Source organism: Anopheles arabiensis, chromosome 3 (assembly GCF_016920715.1).
Source record: "Anopheles arabiensis isolate DONGOLA chromosome 3, AaraD3, whole genome shotgun sequence".
Taxonomy (NCBI): domain Eukaryota; kingdom Metazoa; phylum Arthropoda; class Insecta; order Diptera; family Culicidae; genus Anopheles; species Anopheles arabiensis.
This window is the reverse complement of record NC_053518.1, coordinates 15,811,784-15,823,260: the sequence shown is the minus strand read 5'-3', so window position 1 is coordinate 15,823,260 and position 11,477 is coordinate 15,811,784. Positions and strand designations below refer to the sequence as shown.

General features: G+C 41.6%; 2 protein-coding genes across 8 annotated transcripts; both read right to left on the bottom strand.

Annotated features, from left to right (window-relative positions):
- Positions 1-662: 662 nt before the first annotated feature.
- On the bottom strand, positions 663-1,746 carry LOC120903772 (S-phase kinase-associated protein 1-like). Its single transcript, XM_040313378.1, has 2 exons — positions 1,618-1,746; positions 663-1,458 (listed from the first exon to the last, which is right to left on the bottom strand). The coding sequence occupies exon 2, from the start codon at positions 1,391-1,393 to the stop codon at positions 905-907; it is 489 nt and encodes a 162-aa protein (XP_040169312.1). The 5' UTR covers positions 1,394-1,458; positions 1,618-1,746; the 3' UTR covers positions 663-904.
- A 149-nt stretch (positions 1,747-1,895) lies between these two features.
- LOC120901379 (sodium/hydrogen exchanger 7) lies at positions 1,896-11,309 on the bottom strand. 7 transcript variants are annotated; one of them, XM_040309278.1, is made up of 14 exons: positions 10,693-11,309; positions 9,766-10,082; positions 9,402-9,688; positions 9,086-9,333; positions 8,815-9,017; positions 8,642-8,753; positions 8,411-8,564; positions 8,291-8,342; positions 7,929-7,958; positions 7,349-7,408; positions 6,806-6,909; positions 6,630-6,738; positions 6,437-6,550; positions 1,896-2,357 (listed from the first exon to the last, which is right to left on the bottom strand). In XM_040309278.1, exons 1-14 carry the CDS (start codon positions 10,985-10,987, stop codon positions 2,241-2,243), a joined length of 2,202 nt encoding a protein of 733 aa, XP_040165212.1. In that variant the 5' UTR covers positions 10,988-11,309; the 3' UTR covers positions 1,896-2,240. The 7 variants fall into 7 exon arrangements, with proteins under 7 accessions (XP_040165212.1, XP_040165215.1, XP_040165213.1 ...); XM_040309280.1 differs by lacking the exon at positions 1,896-2,357 and adding an exon at positions 3,997-4,927; XM_040309283.1 differs by lacking the exon at positions 1,896-2,357 and adding an exon at positions 3,997-4,517.
- Positions 11,310-11,477: the final 168 nt, after the last annotated feature.

Genomic DNA, 11,477 nt, shown 5'->3' with positions numbered 1-11,477 from the left:
TATTAAACTATTGATTGAATTGAGTTATGTTTTGTAAATTTGAAAAAGTATTCTACATCGATTGATGTACATTTTTGTAGAATAGTTTAATGCAAATTGCGAGTGTAGCTGTTTCATGTTATGATTCGTTATCACTTTCGTACATTTTACTACCAACATAACTGGAAGAATGGAAGTAAATGATATTTTTAGTTTTTTTAATTACGAATTATCGTTAGAAGTAATGATGTCATGACATAAATAGAGAAAGGGCCTAATTTGGGCCTAAAATGTGTAATTCAGGGAAAACATTCAGAAAAAGTGAAAAAATGGTTGCAAACAATTTAACTCAGTGTTAATAAAGAATGTTGGAAAAAGTACAGGTTTGTTTACTTACATGCGTCATATTCTTTTCTGTTTCAACTTATTATAGCAAATATATCCAGCTGTTCGACAATTTTGTTCATACTGGAGAGACACAAGCACCTTTATGAGGAAGAAATGACAATAATTAATATAAAGTTGTAATAAGCAACCTAAAGCTAGTCCATTACTTACCTTTTTTGGATTGATTTGTTTATTCACGATCGATTCCTTTTGAAAAGTTATATTATGCTGCTCACTCCTATAGGGGAAATTTCTTTTAACACTACAACATCAAAAAGGAAAATAAACCGCTTTGCTTGTGTTTTATGTAGCAGAAACGCGTTTATTCATGTTCCACTTCATAGAACCGAGTAAAATAAAAATTCAAGTATGGTGGTACAAAAAAATTAGTTAACCAATCAGATGGATTATCGATCTACATGAAGGTATAACGTATGCTTATTGGACACGAAACACAATCACCCGACCCCGGAGCGCATAGATATAGCTGCAAATCCTGCACAGAACAAGCAAAAGAAACGCCGCCGCCGCCACACTACTACTTCTCCTCACACCACTCGTTCTCCTTGCGGACCTGCTCCTCCTCGGCCGGCGTGAAGTCGTTCTTGATGTTGAACGTTTTGCGAATCTCTTCCGGGGTTTTGCCCTTGATCATGTTCGCCACCGTTTTGCAGGTCACGTCCAGCAGCCCCTTGATGTCCAGATAGTTCGCGGCCAGGATCAGCTCGAACAGGGTGCCCTGGTCCACCTTCAGGAAGTCGGCATCCCACGAGCTGATGTCATCGGTGCGCTTTTCCTTGCTGTCGTCGTCCTCGACCGGGATCGGATCATCCTTGTGGAAGGTGGCCCACTGTAGCACCTTGCGCAGGATGGCCGAGTTGACGTTCGGCAGCGGCACGACCTCATCGTCCCCCTCGTCCATGCCCAGATCCTCCAGCATCGTTTTGATGGTGCCGGAGCATTTGGCGATCTGTACGTCCGTGTCGAAAATCTCCCCGTCCGACGACTGCAGCTTGATGGTAGGCATCTTGGATGTATGTTTTTGTATGTGTGTGTGTGTTTGGGCGAGATTATCGATTCCTAGGAAGCACTCTAAAAATACACAAAGAGCGAAAAACAAGGAAATGTTAGCGCACGTTTTTGGCACGCGATGCGCGGAATTCCTAGCCAATTTTTACTTTCAATGGAAGTGCAATGGCTGGAGCATTCCAGTAAGCAAAGAAAACTAGCGAAAAACCCTAAATTACTTACCGTAAAACGCGCTGGTAGGAAAATTTTCTGCGTGTTTATGCTGAAGCGCTCTACGAGACGAAATGGAGCTTCAAAACTAGCAGAAAACGGGTTGGGCCATAATAGGCTCAGATGTCACTTTTGACAGCAGTAGAACACAGAGGATTTCGAAATTAGAGGGCAAGATTTTTAGATCGATTTTGAACTGACGGATATTCGAGACGGTTATACTATCATGGATCGAAATTGGAGATCGATTGTTGATAATTTGAAACTTATTGAAATTCTACTACGAATCATTTCATTTGATTAAGCACTTTAATGCTGTGTTACATTTATTTTCATGTAGAAGTGAAATACACATTGCATGCTTTGTATTTGCAACAAAACAACCTTCATTGTTTAGCGTATTAGATAAATTTTATGAAATTAAAAATTCAGCAATAGAATAAAATACTTACTTAACAGCAAAATTTGAAAAAAGAGGCCTAAACAATTGAGAACAGCAACATTTTTGTCCCTAAAATATCACAGTCACAAACAAGAACTTCACGTATGCAGCAGTACAGCTAACTAATATTAGGAGCTAAGTATCTCATTGTTAAGATGGCAGTTTAATATCAATATCTAATGGATGATCTAATTTAAAAATGGAATATTTTTCCACTAGCTCTTCTTCCCTGCTGTATGATGCGGTTAGCAATGTTGCTAGAGGAAGAGACACGGAACGTCCCAAGATCACTGTCGTCCATGATTTCTAGCTAAATCGTTAAAAAAACGACGATATTTTTAGTCAGAAAACCAATAACACATTAAAAAAAACGTCCGTCGGAGAAGCATTTCAATTTTCGGATTAAAGTAGTAACACCACACATCCGGACGTTACAAACGTTAAAAAGAGAAAGAGAGGGAGAAAGAGAGAGAAAGAGAGAAAGAGAAAAGGTTATGATAGCGCAACTAGGAAATACAAAGTAGTAACAAATACAGGTCTCATTTAATATCAGTGTATTTAATGCACATAATAGTTGGTTGTTTGGATTCTTCCTTTTTTCCGTACGAATTAACTAAACAATCTGCAGCTGCATCGAGTACTGCTGATGACTGACTAATTCCGCCATCGTATCCGTCTAGCTAGCACCTTCGTTTACTATTCCTGTCAAACTGTCGGCTTAGTATCGATCACGATCGAGGTTACGGTGAAGCTGGTGGTGACTTACGTACAGCTCGACGAAACTCTTAACGTAGCACATTGCTATACAAATCTACCTTTAGTATCTGTATTTTCCCATCTACTCACCATATCTAATTATCTTGAATTACTGCTAACCGGATAGTACACTAACGCAATGCGCCTCTGCTTTAGTAGCAAGATCACTTAAGGAACTCATAATGCATTAAAACCAATATGTCTGCACACACACACACTCTCTCGACGCAGCGTTTTAGTGGAGCGTATTCGTTTGTTTTTTTTTTTTTTGGGGAGGTTTTCTTTTTTCAACGGGAATATTGTATCAATATTTGTGTTGCATTACATTCTTTGACACATTGGCAAGCGTTAACAATTTATACGTTTGAGCTTTACAATCAACGAACGTTCAAACCTGTGTGTATTACTCACGCACTAAGTACAGTGTACGATTTTATGTTGTTTTTGTTTATCTCTCTTTCTTAAATCCAATCTACCAAAGTCGAAACATTTTACTGCTCCTGCTGCTGCTGCTGCTGCTTTGCTGCCTCTTCAAAGCAATGACCAATCACAGAGGGGAGTTTTGTATATCTTTTTTTTTCTTCTTCAAGTTACAATCTACTACTCACTAATCGTGTGGGGTAACTATAAAAACGGATTCTTTGTAAATAAAAAAAAACAGGCGGGTAAATACAAACAAAAGTAGTAGCGATAAATAATCATCAAAATCAGAACGAAAAATGGGGAGAAAACTCGCTGCAAGAGAGCTGAATAGCTGCATCGTATGATTATTGTTAAAAACAGTTTGGTTGGATCAAATACTGCACAAAATCGTCTCGAATTGCGGAACAAAAAGTGGACTGATTAACTTCTTAAAACAGAACCCGCCAGATCGGTTTTAAAATAACATGTTTTCTATTTGTACCATTCATAATTATTACTTTAAAATTGGTTTCATATTTCTTCCTTCCACAAATGATACCTGAATACTACAAAATTAAACATAATTCGTTACCAATTCAGTTATACAAGGGTTTTCGAGTCAATTTTCAATATCTACAACATTTTTCATTGATTGCGAAATGTTTTTCAGTTGCTTACTTGCATGTTGTATTTGCATCATAATAATGTTTCAATTCTTCCACATGATTTTCAACACGTCTCAAGCTGGATTGAGTTTGATGCAGTTCTTTGTGGTGTGTTGAAAATCATGTGTAAGAACTGATATTTAATTTTGAAGCAAATACACAATTTGACAGCAGTTGAAAAACATCTTGAAGGTGGTGAATAATGATGTGTACATTCGAAACTGACCTGGAAAACCTTGTTAAACAATAAATGAATGTTTTAGATGAAAGACTTTAACAGAATATAAACAGAAGGGTCGTTGTATTGTTGTCGTTCCTCGCTGACCAAACAATCAACCAGAAAAAAACCCATAAACCCCAATAATGAAAAAAAAAACTATCGAATCTAAAACACTAAATAACAGGATAGTGTAATTTTGTAAACTTAAAATTATGCTAAATAATACCAAAGAAGAAAAAAACACAATAAAACCCTATGGCAAAACATTAACACGTTTTTTGATCGAGTTTTGCTCGTTTCACTTTTGAAGTTCACATCTGCATTCACACATCTGTTGAGCAAATCAATTCGTGGGGGTGGTGGGAGAGAGAGAGGGAGGGAAAACTAGGGAACAGGGTCAAAAATCAGCTTAAACAGCACGTTTCTGCTGCACACCAACGAACGCACCGAAAAGAGACGAAATAAGAGTCATGTAAAAATGGGAAGAAACAAAAGAAAAACAATCGTAAGAATAAACGTTACAAGGCCAATTAATATACGAAACAAAAGGATAAGAGTGTATAAAATGTTGTTGCAAACAGTGAAATGAAAATGCAATTTAGAAAAAGAAAGAGAACATGCAACCGAAACAAAACTAAATATAGTAAAAAAGAAAATTAGCTAAACAAAAAGCATAACCCCATATATATAAAACGCCATTTTGTTTGCAAACATACGCCAAATACCAGCCAAATAACCGGATGGTGGTTTACTATTTCACATAAAATTAGATCCCAAACTACTTAGTATGTTGATCGCATCGTTAGCTTCGTGTGCCGCATCGGAATGTTGCTGTCGCTGCACGGGTTGTGTTGTAGTATTGGTGGTTTAGTGATTAGTTTAGGTTCGTGTGTGAAATCGATGGCCGAAACGGGAGTTCGCCAGACGAGAAAGTAGTAGAAGTAGTGGTAGTAGTAGTAGTAGCAGTTGTAGTAGTTGGAGAGTTGTCGGTGGCAATTGTTGTCGATAGTAGTAGATTGTGGGGAAATTATAGCACAAGGCGGAAGAGAGTATGTGCGAGTGTATTGATTTGTTGGTTTTGTTTAAGTTGTTGTTATTGTTGCGAGTTGAAATTATGATTTGTTTGGACGCATACATACGGGACGACGTGACACCCAATAGTAAGAACAATTATACACAGTTGAATCACGCACACGACAGTGCACAGACGCGGGAGTTTGGGTCAAAATTGGGGGTCGTGAAAAAAGGGGTCGTAGGTTACGTAGGTAAGCGCATGCATGCAAAAAATAGGGATACATTATTTAGATCACAATCAACGAAATCAACGGTTAATGGTAAGTAGATCATTCAGGTTAAGAAAAATAATCGTTACTCTTCTACTGGTGGCCTTTCTCTGGACGTACACACGCTAATGCTGCACCAACAATTCACATTATTCATTTACATAGAATGTAATCTATGCGTCTACCCACTGGATGATACTACTTCAACTCTCTCTCTCTCTGTGTAAGGTTCAATAATTCAATATAATGCGACCCAATATATAGGCCCCTAGCGGTATAAAAACTGGCAGAAAATTTCTATCGCCATTCATTCCTTAAACGGCCAGTCTTTACTTTAGGGGCACCTCACTTGAGGGTAGCCTCATCTACACTACACATACGCTTCTGTTTTATGCACAATTATACAATTATTTCGCTTATTTTATGTTCCTGCTAAGAAAAAGCAACTTGCTACACCGTTTTCCTTTTTAAACTAAACGTTTCCATTTGACTAGACAAAGATAAATACCACCGTTATAGTATAGTAGGGGTTAACTACCCATTAATACACCTTTTTTGTAACAATAATCCCGAGACACTCACCAAACAAAACAAGAAAAACAAATACGCTTACGGGCAAATGCGCACACCGCAAGCGAGGCACGACCGCATAATTTTTAATTACTGTACGCTTCTTCCTTCTAATGCTTATATGCCTACCATTGGGCGATGAGGGAGTGTGAATGTGAGTGTATTTATGTGTATTTATGAGTTAGTATTAGTACTAGTAGAACTATTTCATGCATTTTCTTTTACGTTTGCCAACCGCAGTTAAATAGAAAGAGAGAGAGAGAGAGCAGGAGATGCTATGTTAAAATTCCTTACTTAACCCCCTCCTTTCTTCCTTTACTACAAAAACACTAAAATGCAATTGTTCCCTACGAGTGTGAGTGGGGGTTTAGTTTTCACAAGCTCATCTGCTCTTATGCGCACACTACAATGGCGCAACGGATGCTTTTTAGTCGCGGTTTTTATAGCTTGCAAATATCGTGCTGCGATCGTCCGAAACGAGGCGTATACTTACGCGATTGATTGAATTCCTTCGGCCGGTACCGTCGGCGGGACCGCCGCGCGACGCACGATCATCGTCGTCGATGCACAGATCGGAATCGGAGTCCGAGCGACGCGTTGGCCCGTCCTACAATTGAATGAACGAATGTTGTGGATGAAATGTTTAGCAATAATGCAGCAATGGAGGAAAGCTTTTCTGTACACACCTGTGTTAGTTGTTCGGTGGTGGTAAGCAGACGAGCCAGCGGGCTCAAGCAAACGGGTAGCGTCTCGAGCAATGTTGGACGGGAGTGGGTTAGCAGGGGTTTCATGTACCTGAAAATGGGCATAAAATTAGAATTAGTAATAGTAAGAATCAACCACTAAAACACTACATTCCTACCTTGAGTCGAAATTGCCCCACAGCCGAGCTAAAACGGCCTTTTCGTGGCCTCTCCTTGTGCCTCCCGGTGTGGTGGCACCCTCACTGTCCGGATTTTCCAAATCCTTCGCGCATAAAGTAAAACAGAAACATTACTATTAAAGATAGCTGGAGACAGGCGTTTAAGCTCTCAAACAGTTAAACAGCAAAGTAGCGTAACAATTCTAAATAAAAGCCCAAGGCTAACGGGTTTGGGGGAGGAATGAATAACAAATCAAACATATAAGGAACGTGACTTTAGCAGTGATGAGTATGATAAAACAATAGGAAAATGCATGATAACGTGTGTTGGCGGGGTAGATCACGAGTCGGGGTCTAAGTTCTCCGAAAGCACAAAATAATACTAAAGAATCGTCTTCACTAAGTCTTTTTTAACTAAATGTTCTTTCCAATACAACCTACCAAACTAATCTAATAAATAATACTAATTTAAACCTATTGCATACTACTTTTCAATTTAACTAGCACAATTTTGAAGGTAAAAATTTAATAAACGCCTCTTACCAGAGAACTTGCCCTCCTATTAACTTGCAGTTGGCTAAGGTTTAAACCAACGTCGATCGACTTTAAAATTAAACCGACCGAACAGGATTTGTGTGCCGAAATGTGCGCAAAAGCAATGATGAAGAAACATTTGTGTTGGATTAGTTTTTGTTGTTGTTGCTGTTAGGGAATGGTGCAAATACGCTATTTCAAAACAAATAAATGGCAGGTGAAAGGTGAAAGGGGAAAGCGTAATGATCTACACCGACTGCTGTATGCGACGAGTGACACTAGCTAAGCAACGCTTAATCGATAAAGATGGAAAGGAACATTCGAAAGAAGCGACGAAACCATGGAAACGCAAACACGCATAGGAGTAGGATTTTGAGGCAAGCAACTGGAAGAAAATCGGCCGATCGGATCGATTAACGAATGAAGCTAACACATACGCACGCACGCATACAACAGTATTTAGGCGAGGAAGACAGGCATGCACATATACTAGAATATCATTCATCAACTCCACTAGCTAATGATCAAACAACGAACAACAATCCTAATGCGTTAGGACATGCTTCTTCTCTGTTTTCGTTACACATACCCCAGCTGTGTTCTCCATAGAATTGTACACCTTTTTTGGGTTGTGAGTGTTGGTAAGGGGGGTGGTGGTGAGAGAACAGTGCGCCAGTGGTGTACATTGTTTATGGAAATAATAACGATTTAGAATTATTTTCGAGAGTAGTTTTTTTTTCCTCACGAATTGTATCAAGCAGAGCGTTCGTTTTGATTCGGTGAGGTTTTTTTGTAAAATTAAAATAGGGTTAGCACAACCAATATTTTAAAAGAGATGCATTATTTAAGCCAGCGTGGCTTTATGACCGTTTGTTATCACAGTGCAACACTAAAGTGCAATGGAAGATATAAAAAAAACCGATAATTAAAACATAATTTTGCTTTACTTACACTTCGGACGCCTTGGTAGGGTAGAACTTCTGTTTCATCATCAACACCAACACTGAAAAGAGTCGTCGAGACATTAGAAATGAATGGTTCGCTTGACCCTACTGCAACACTATTGCTTACGGAATATTTAACCAGTTGAGCAGAAAGTTTGCTGCCCCACCCTGGATGATCACGGTCGTAATGACAATGAGCGACGTGGTCGTTAACATTGCCTGCCTTGCATCGGAGACCGTGTTGCGAATCGCCAGTGCAAAGGACATGGCACCTCGTAGGCCTGTGAGGAAGGAACATAAAATAAAGACATTAAAGACATTTCACCGCTTAGTGTACGTGAACGTGCTGGCAACGTACCGGCAAAGAACAGCATGTGCTGGAAGTTCCACGAAATCTTTGGCTTTCTAGCTATATTTAGTAGGGCTGAAAGGGGATAAATATTTACAGCACGCCCTATAGCCGCACACATCTGTGGAAGGGAGGCACACATTAATATTGTATAGAAGCACTCATGAAGCTGAAACACTTACAAAACCGGTAAAGATAAACAGCGGATCAAAGTGGTGCTTCGGGAAGGTGAACATGGACACGCCGATGTACGAGAAGATGAAGTTTTCGGCCAGGAAGTTAAGCAGCTCAAATATCTGCTTCGTGCGCGTACGGGAATCATCGGACAGATTGTTGTACGTGTAGTGCGCTTGGCAGATGCCGCAGAACAGTACCGCGACCACTCCTGCGAATTAAAACATATAATAAAAGGTAACTCTAGACGTCCAAATAATCCCCTATCGCTTCACTTACCTGTTAGCTCGGCCGCTTCCGCGATTAAAAACGTACTGTACGACATCAGCACAAACAGGGCCGACTCGAGCAGCGGAAAGTCTCGTATCCGCGTGAACTTGGTCATCATTGCCGTCACGCAACCCATCGAGGCGCCGATCAGCAGCGAGAAGGCAAACACGCTGAAGAAATCGCCCAGCGAGCGGAGAAACGCGTGCCCTTCAAACTCGCCGTTGCTCGAGTAATGTTCGCCATAGTTTTGGATAGCGCTGCACACGCAAAAGATACAATAATTAGTCAAATTTGATTAATTAACAATAATCCTTATTCTACTCACCCACTTAGCACGATCGCAACGGCATCGTTCAGTACACTCTCGCCGAACACGAGCGCGTACAGATTCACGTCCACATGCATATCGCTAAAGATGGCCAATATCGTAAGCGGATCGGTCGGTGAAATCAGTGCCCCGAAGTAAAGCGTATCCAGAAAGGTGAAGCTCGACTTGAGCTTCGGCATCAGCTGTACGAAACCATACATCAGCGCACCGATCAAAAACGCCGACAGTGTGGTGCCGATGATGGCAAACATTAAAATAGCACCAAGGTTGCGGAAAAAGTATTTCTAAAAAAGAAAAAGAAAATTGTAATTCAATCAGTAATCCGCGGCCAAATCCTGCAAAAAACATCTCTAAACCGTACACGCTTCAAGCTGTACCCGGCGTGGAAAATGATCGGCGGCAGGATGATGTTGAAGAACACTTCCGGGTCAAAGGTGGCTTTCAGGTCGATCTCGTTCTCCTCCACATTGCCCAGCTCGCCCCGAAAGCTGTACGTGTACGTTTTGTTCGCCTTTACCGGCTGGTCGGAACCGTGCGGAAGATTGCCCGGAAACTTGAGCCACAGCGTGTCCGGTGGGAGGCTCTGGTTGAACTTGGCATCCGGTTCCGCTTCCACCGAAACGTGTATGATTGGCGTGGTGGTGCCGGCGTAGCGGATGATGGCTCCCACGATGAGGCCTGGTGGTGGAGGAAGGGAAGAAAAGAAGGAAAAAAAAACAAACAAAAAACCGTTGTTATCAAACAGTTACACCAATTTGTATAAAACCTTTTTTTTTCTTCGTAAGTAATTACATATGAGTGCACATTGTGGTGGTTATATTATCACAGCCGGTTTCCCGTGAACTGCAGCTGGCGACGAAAAGTAAATATAGCAAGTACGTACATGACCATTAGAAGGCCATGCAGGGGAGGAACACACATCGCACTACCATACAGTGTGTACTGCCGTTGCGCAAAACGCATTAGTCATTCAAGCCTCGCTGCCGCCGCTTTGTATGTCCCCTTCCACTATCAGCACTGTAAAATGATCCGTCCCCGTACAGCCGTACCATATGGGAACGCGCTGGGCGACGCACAGCCGTACTATTGATTACAGACCGCGCGTTAATATTGGAATAATCCGATTTTCTTTCCGGTTCGCTCTCCTTCCTGTTTAGTTTCGTTGGTTTTTTCGTGTGGTTTTGATAACACTGCACCGTAACATTTCACGCCACTCACTGAAGCTAGGACAGAATTGGGAAGAGAGGAAAAAAAGGAAAAGGCATGTTGGGAGACACTTTTCACTTACCGTAAATCACGGCCAGCCCCGTCTCATGGAGCCAGGAGACGCGCCGATGTTTGAACAGCCATATCGTTAGCACCGTCAAAGTTAGCAGGAAGGTGTAAAGCAACAGATTGAGCGAATCGATCTGATGGATTTTGTTTGCCTTCGCATCGAGCTCGATGTCGGTCGATTCGGCCGTAACGACCGCATCCAGCAGGCACCATTGGGCGAGCACCAGCAGCACCACGGCGGGCAGGAACCGGTACCGGGAGCGCTGCTGGTGGCTGGGGGCCGATTTCGCCGCACGCCGCCTAAACATTGCTGTACCCTCGCCCGGTGGGGCTATGTTGGCCCGGATCGGAACAGGCTCCCCGTGTGGATCCCCCGGACAGGCGGCGGACCGAGACACTTGGTATCGACTAGCTACTGCGAACGGTGTACGGTGACGGCAGGGAGCTGGATGGTTGCGGGTTCGATTTTACTTTTCTCGCGATTCTTCTCGAGAGTGAACTACACGGAATTGGGGGAAAACCCCGGGGCCAACGCAGAAAAGCACACCGTCAGCCGCTGCTGCTCTTCTCGCCTTTGTTATTCCGTTGTGGACTGCTCTTCCACTTCGTTTTGTTGATTATGGAATTGATTTTTTTTCTTTCGTCTTTTGTTATGACAGCCAGTAGTTTGACAGTTGGTTGCTGCTGCTCGAACGCACGATGACAATGTGTTCGAGCAGTGCATGGCGCTCGAAAAAAATAAACAATTTTTGAAACGTAATTTTGTTTCTAGTTTTTTGTACATGTTTCGCAATTTTC

Excerpts from the sequence above, each read along its gene's own strand:
- LOC120903772 (XM_040313378.1), bottom strand. The coding sequence starts at position 1,393 with ATGCCTACCATCAAGCTGCAGTCGTCGGACGGGGAGATTTTCGACACG.
- LOC120901379 (XM_040309278.1), bottom strand. The coding sequence starts at position 10,987 with ATGTTTAGGCGGCGTGCGGCGAAATCGGCCCCCAGCCACCAGCAGCGC. Across the intron at positions 7,409-7,928 it reads CTATGGAGAACACAGCTGGG|TCGATCGACGTTGGTTTAAA; the intron begins GTATGTGTAACG and ends TTAATTTTAAAG. Across the intron at positions 6,551-6,629 it reads CCACCGAACAACTAACACAG|GACGGGCCAACGCGTCGCTC; the intron begins GTGTGTACAGAA and ends ATTCAATTGTAG.